This window comes from Myxine glutinosa, chromosome 10, assembly GCF_964187855.1.
Source record: "Myxine glutinosa chromosome 10, kmMyxGlut1.1, whole genome shotgun sequence".
NCBI lineage: Eukaryota > Metazoa > Chordata > Myxini > Myxiniformes > Myxinidae > Myxine > Myxine glutinosa.
This window is the reverse complement of record NC_136270.1, coordinates 25,338,502-25,345,854: the sequence shown is the minus strand read 5'-3', so window position 1 is coordinate 25,345,854 and position 7,353 is coordinate 25,338,502. Positions and strand designations below refer to the sequence as shown.

General features: G+C 40.1%; 1 protein-coding gene and 1 long non-coding RNA gene across 7 annotated transcripts in view; one reads left to right on the top strand and one right to left on the bottom strand.

The window, feature by feature from the left end:
- Window positions 1-594: 594 nt before the first annotated feature.
- On the top strand, window positions 595-1,414 carry LOC137423989 (uncharacterized). Its single transcript, XR_010983859.2, has 2 exons — window positions 595-948; window positions 1,113-1,414. It is a non-coding gene; the product is annotated as an uncharacterized LOC137423989 (long non-coding RNA).
- A 5,455-nt stretch (window positions 1,415-6,869) lies between these two features.
- Window positions 6,870-7,353, bottom strand: part of LOC137433499 (cytochrome P450 2C23) — a 114,988-nt gene continuing 114,504 nt past the window's right edge. For all 6 annotated transcript variants that reach the window (XM_078785453.1, XM_078785455.1, XM_078785458.1 and 3 more), the window contains one exon: window positions 6,870-7,283. In XM_078785453.1, the coding sequence (XP_078641579.1) occupies window positions 7,105-7,283 (179 nt within the window). In that variant the 3' untranslated portion in view covers window positions 6,870-7,104. The remainder of the gene's footprint in view (window positions 7,284-7,353) is intronic.

Here is a 7,353-nt window from a genome sequence, read left to right as displayed (position 1 = left end):
TTACGTACCTTTTGAGTGTGATTTGGACCGTGATGATCTATAGACATGTATTTATTAGACCAAGCCGTCGTCTATTAATTTCATTACTTGCTTAGCTATTCCTATTAATTCATTCCATTAGTTCGTTCCATGAATTAATTCCGTCTATTAGTATTAATTAGTAATTTCCCTGCGCTCGCGAAGCGAAAATCAGGGCGTGCGTACGTGTGGCGTACGTACCGTACGTGCGTGTCTGCATTTTTAAAATTCTTTTTCTCAGCGACCGTTGGTCCAATGGACACAATTCTTTCACCATAGGAACGCCTCCTCGTGTAGAATTTTTTTTAATGATAATTATGACGTCACATGTCATGTGGTACAGGCTCCATCTTGGAAAATCCGAAAAACGTTGCACATCTATATCTCCGAAACAGCTCCATGGAAATGTTTTTAATCGTGGCTCATTGTAAACAACCGTCTGTGCATGGGGAATAAGTGGTGTTAAGGATGACATCATTGGTGCCTTAATTATGACGTCATAATTCGACAGGGTCAATGCTTAGGCAAGATAAAAAAAATGAGTTGGTGATCGTCCCCGCCCGACCCTACGAAACACACCCGACCCGAAACTTTTTTTATTTTTTATTTTGAAAAAAATCATTCAAAAACGATCTTTTCAGTCAAATTTGGCGCCGTTCTGCACCGCATGCGCAGTGCGTGCTGCGCAGAGCGTCGCAAGTGCCTCAGGCAACTTCACCCATTTTACGTTAGCCATTCATGGCGGCTATTGTGTGAGATTTTTCCCGCTGAAATCTGTATCGATTCGTGATAGAATCGGCTTGAAATGCCTATTGTGATCGCATCAATAGCCCGTGAGGGCTCTTCCAAGACGGTGAAGGACTGGTTTGCGTGCAATATCGAGTTGGATGTTACAATCTCGGACTTCTATGCAGAGTTCTCAGACGGCAAGTATGATGGGGATAGGGAGCCATTGCCTGACGATACACGCGGTACTTTTGTCAAAGTATTCGCCGGCCCCAGTAAAACTGACATGACGAAAGTTTCACCAGCTTGCAAAGTTTCTGATGTGACAAAGACTCTTGGCTCATTTCTCAAATTTGTGTTGGCTGCAGACACGGCCACGGATCACAGGATGGAACCCGATAGTCGACCAACTGTTTTTAGTGTCCTCATGAATGCTGCCCGTGATGATGCTTTTTGTACTTGGGTGCCAAGGTGCCAAGGGCATGGTGTTTATCTGTTTTTCCGATGTCATGGTGTATATACATGTACAGGTGTCTTGCCCTTTCACTACCAAGCTCAGCTAGGACATTCAACATCATCCAAAATCACACAAACACTGTGTTTCATAGAGATTTGGGCAATGTCTGTAAATCTGTGAGATGAATGAAGAAATTAAATCATTTTGAGGAGAAAGGAGTCTTTATTTTATATTTTTCCATGTCAACAAAACTCAATGGAAAGTAGGAAAAAAAAATAAAATAAAAAAATAAAAACCTCCCTCCCTACCCGAACTTTTGAGAAAAAAGGACGATCACCAACTCATTTTTTTTATCTTGCCTTAGTTTGATCAGTTTGAAATTTCTTGAGCGTGATCTGCGCAACAACTTTATTAGAGAATGTAAACTTGGAATGTATTCACGTGGTCTGGCAGCCATATTGGATCAAAGAAAAATACCCTTCAAAAACAGAATAGTTAGCTCGCACCAAGTTGACAAGTATTCTATGAATACCATATAGTTCCATTTGTTACATAGCTTTTTGACACCACCGACCCCGAAGACACCTTCCACCCTTAATACCCCTTCGAGCTTAGACTGTTTAAAGACCCTTTACACTCCTTGGACATTTAAAAAACCTTAGACCTTTACACCTTTGAGACCCTAGCTTCGACCTCTTCATTTCCGTCTAGACCCACTTAGACCCCTTCAGATCAATTTAGACCCTTCAGACATTATAGAGCTTCAACTGTTTGACAATGACAATGTCTCCTGCATTGAGATCTCCAAAACCTACACCATGTTCAATTTTACTTCCTAATCCAACCGGACCTCCCCCCCCCCCCCCCCCCCCAAACTCAGTCCATTCGTGTCCAACAGCCTCAACACAACCATTACAGGAAGAAGAAGAACCTTTACGGTACTCTTTTCTCCCCTTTAACATAAAATGTCGAGAGCATACATCTTCCCACAAAGCTGTTTACAATTAACAATCTTGTTGCCATGGCATCCACGATGCCATGAAACATCATGCTACTCTTTCCCTCGACGATCTTTGATTGACGAATAATCAAAACCAAACCACTCTCAAATCCAGAGCCCCACATAAATCGAATCAATTCACCCTTGCTGCATATCCAATCCATCAACCACACCGCATTTTTTATTCAACCCAACCAATATGGGTTCTCCCAAATTTTCCACAAATCGGGATGGCCAAAACCACAACCACAAGATGAACAGTATACTTTAATCCCTTTATCTTGGTTTCTTACCACCATTGATTGGACTCATTCATCAAATTCATGCATCCATTTTATACCTCTCCCCCCTCCCCCCCCCCCCCTTCCCACGCCTCCTCCCCCCAAGCCCTCTCCCTCCCACACTTCTCCCTGCTCTCAAATGTTGTGTTTGTGTGCTTCCCCTTCTCTCCCCATCTTGTCTTCCGCTCCCTCTTTTTATACATTTTCTTTGTCTGGTTGATTTGTTTGTGAAATATATGTTAGCTCTTTCACGAGCCTCGATTCAGTATACAACAAAAAAAAAAAAAAAATTCTATTAGAAGAGTCCCAGACTCCATTAACAAAAATTTTTTTATTTGAAACTGGCCAGTTTTTAACGTTAAGCCAATTAGTGGAATTTATAATTCCTAGTCCACCCGGATATCTTTACCTCCGGCATCAAAGGTGGGTGGATGGAGGTTATGTTTTCACCCGTGTCTGCCTCTCCGTTTGTCTGTTTTTTGTTTGTTTGTGAACAAAACATCACAAAACGTTGTGGACGGATTCAAACGAAATTTGGTGGACCGGTTTGGTGTCTGACAAGGACCATTCGATTTTGGTGATGATCTGAATATGGATTCGGATATAATTATTTAATTATTTAAGTGATTCTTTAACATTGGGAGATTGGGCCAAAAATAATACATAGCAGGATATCTCAAAAAGTTATGGATGGCTTTGGACGAAACTTGTTGGACCGGTTGTGTGTGTGCCGAGGAAGAATCGAATCAATTTTGGTGAAGACCCAGATCTGGATCCAGCTATTATAAATTTTTAAGTGATTCTTCACCATTGAGTGATATGGCCAACCAGGCAGAGGTATGCTCTCTACTGAGTGCCATTGTAGTTACCCCTGGTTCAGCGCCAACATTCTTTCCAGCCATGGCTGTCTCTGATTGGTCCAGTGATGACAATTATTCATTTTTACCCCGACAGATACATCAAGTTCTCCATTTGATTAAGACTAAAATTGACGATCTTAATCAAAGCTCAGGTCAATCGAATGAATTATTTTTTTCTTTTTCAGATGAAAAGTGATGATTTTAGAAGTTTGACCTTGAGTTGGCGTTTGAGGGCTTGACCTCAAAAAGAGTTGGTTTTCCAATTCAGCGATGCACTATGCAATCGCTGTTTAATTTTCAAGTCAATTGGATGAAAATTGGTGATTTTAGAAGTTTGACCTTGAGTTGACCTTTGATCTTTTGACTTCAAAAGTAGTTGGTTTCCCAATTTAGTGACTCAATATGCAAATACTGTTCAAATTTCAAGTCAATCGGATGAAAAATGTCAATTTTAGAAATCTGACCTCAAAATCAATAGGCTTCTTCCGCATGACTAACTCTGCCATTTGGTGAAGTTTCGTGAAGATTGGTTTAAAATTGTGATCTTTAAGTAATAGACAGACAAACAGACAAACAGACATACAGAGCACGAGACCAACCAATACACCTGAAAAATCTTCCATTTAGCAAGTAAAAAAGTTTAATAATTACCCAACTCGAAGATATCTCACACATTTAGTGAAGCTTCACATTTTTATACAAATAGCAATGCATTATGTTCCACCTGTTCCGTATTTTCAAAGTACAATGACAGAATCAATTTTCCCCAGTATTACAACACTTAGGGTCACATTTAAGATTCGCTTTCATAAACAAGGTAGTGTATGTATGGTAATATCACTATGTATCACTATGTTCACATGGTAATATCACTTTGGTTATTGATTCACTGGACAACAAAGATTTTGCGACTGAGGTGGAAACATATGTTCTAGACTAAATTGAGTATGCTGATTCTGAATGTGAAGTCAGAATTTTCTCAGCATGTCAGGATTTTGAGTTATACATATGGTCCAATTACAGTAGCATGCCCTGGTGGGAGATTTTGAGTGATTATCAATTATTATTTTTTGTATTTTTTGTTTCAATTATAGCAATACATACAACTGTTGTAGAATATTATTTCTCACAAAAGAGCATTAGAATGCATTTCAGGTTATTAAAAATGAATGAAAACTGAACAATCTATGAATTTTAAAGTAAAATTTCCAAGCGGCATTACAATTTTCCACGCGGCATTACAATCAAACTTGGCCTTATGGAAAACTTTGTAAAGGCATTGGATCACGACCCGGTGTTGAATTAACGCCAGGTGGGGTTGACCCAATATCCAATGGCTTTCAATATCTCAGAGATTGTGATTGATGCTGTGAAGAGGAACAGGTTGAGATGGTTTGGTCATGTGTTGAGGAAGGATGAAAGTGACTGGTTGAGAAGAGTGATGGAAATGAATGTAGAAGGAAGTAGAGGACGGGGAAGACCGAGAAAGACTTGGCTAAAGATGGTGGAAGAAGAAATGCGGTCAAGGGGGTTAACAAGGGGAGATGCAGAAAATAGGGCAAAATGGAGAAGATTGTCATGGGGACCGCAAGGCTAACCCCCACTCGAGCAGGGAAAATGGCCTCAAAATGCCTGTTGTTTGTTGTTTTGTTTCAATATCTCAGAGAGAAGTTTGGCGCAGGGAAAACTGATACGATAAGCAGGCATTTTCGTTGGGCCCTAAATCCGAGAACAGATGTGTGATCCCGAGTTCAAAAATAAACTGAACCCACTTGAGTTTGGAGCATGCGAAGCATTTGTGTTGGTTGTGCAGAACTATCTAGGGAACCATAGAGCTGAACAGTATGCTGAATTAATGGACAACATGCTAAAGGCCTATCAGCGAATGGGCTGTAGGATGTCTCTTAAAATGCACTTCTTGCATTCTCATCTTGATTTCTTCCTACCTAATCTGGGTGAGGTAAGCGATGAGCATGGTGAAAGGGTCCATCAAGACATTTCGGTCATGGAAACTAGGTATCAAGACCTGTTCAACCCAAACATGATGGGTGATTACTGCTGGTTCCTCCAACGGGAGACCAATTCCACACACGAGCGCAAGAGCAAGTGTCTCACACTTCTGAACATGTCTGAATATTGGCGACGCTGTCTATATTGCAAGGAAGAGTGTAAACTTGAAGTGTTGTTTCTGAATCACTCACAACAACAACAACAACAACATGCATTTTAAGGCCATTTTCCCTGCTAGAGCGGGGGTTAGCCCTGCGGTCCCCATGACAATCTTCTCCATTTTGCCCTATTTTCTGCATCTCTCCTTGTTAACCCCCTTGCCCGCATTTCTTCTTCCACCATCTTTAGCCAAGTCTTTCTCGGTCTTCCCCATCCTCTACTTCCTTCTACATTCATTTCCATCACTCTTCTCAACCAGTCACTTTCATCCTTCCTCAACACATGACCAAACCATCTCAACCTGTTCCTCTTCACAGCATCAATCACAGGCTCCATTCCCATTCTGAATCACTCATAATGGGGCAGATTTCCCTTTCAAGTTTACACTTCCTAAGATTACCATGTTCTAATGTTTTATTAACTTCTTTTTCTGCAACCTGTTTATGTTCTTGGTTTGTATACTACACATTATACACGGAGATCAATCATCGTTATCTAAATATGATGTGAAAGTAATTACTAAGCACTGATATTAGATGTACAATGTGGAGATCTGCAACAACAAAGTATCTAATATAGCATGCCGGGTATCATTAATACACATACATATTTTGAAAACCTGACGTGCTGGCTAAATTCTGACTACAGATTTGAAATTAGCGGCCCAGATTTAGCCAAGAACACCTGCATTTCCCTTCGTAGCAGACGAAACGTTTTTTTGTTGCCCAATGGAATTATATAATATAGATTATAATTTGTCATTTGAAATATACTTGCTCGACCTACAACAATCTGATTAATCTCATCAGGAAGAATATTATCCAATTTGTAATGATAGCGGTACGTGTTCAATTAGCAAACAGAGTACAAAGCAATTAAAGAGGTAAACTTACAATGAAAGCTTTGCCATAATATATGGGATGAAGACTGATATAAACTGAACCACGTGCAACAAGTAACGAGGTTTAAAAGGTATTTGGACACTTTGCTAAATGTCCTTGTCCAAAATTGAATGTTTGATTTTATCCACAATTAAAAGTCTGCTGTATGTCACAGATGGGATAAAAGCTGCAAGCAATCTTTCTGGGCCAGAGTTTCGAGGAGTAGTCCAGGATAGTGATGTTTGGAGAAATCTGATAATGAATGTTACCAGAAATCAGACACGACCTAACGGAACTAGATAACTAGATATGTCATAGAACGTTGCACACATCTTTAAGTTCCATATGTGACTTTCTGCAAATTCCAGGACACACCGAAGATGGACCTAATAACAAATCCAGCTACTCTTTGGAGGACTAAGAATGGGCACCCAACTTAATTCCCCTTGTGAAGTATAAGATCCTTCTGCTCTCCTATATACATGATTGTTTTTATTAATTGCATAATCATCTCACATCGTTTACAAATGTCAATTAGATCACATGACCACCAAAGGCTAGACTACATTGTTCACTATGGCTTCTTTTTCATATATTGCATTTAATTGTTTTTGGCCACGCAGCATACATTGCATAATCACTATCCTACACAAACAAAACTACCATGTGTTTCGTGAAGTTTTCATACTTTGGTTCTAAAGTGTGGTGTCTCTTAACGTATCACAGCGCACAGTTTGTACGGTTTGGGGCCTATTGTAACGCCAAAGCATGGGGTTAAATCAGGAAGTGTAGATCCAAGAGCTGGTTTGAATGTGAATCGCTGCAGAAGCGCTGTGAAGAAGAGAAAGAGCTCCGAACGTGCAAGGCTCTCACCGAGGCAGGCACGTCGTCCTGGAAGAAGAAGAAAAAATTGATATAATTGGGCCCAAAATAATCAATAATATTGGTCATTGTCTCAACA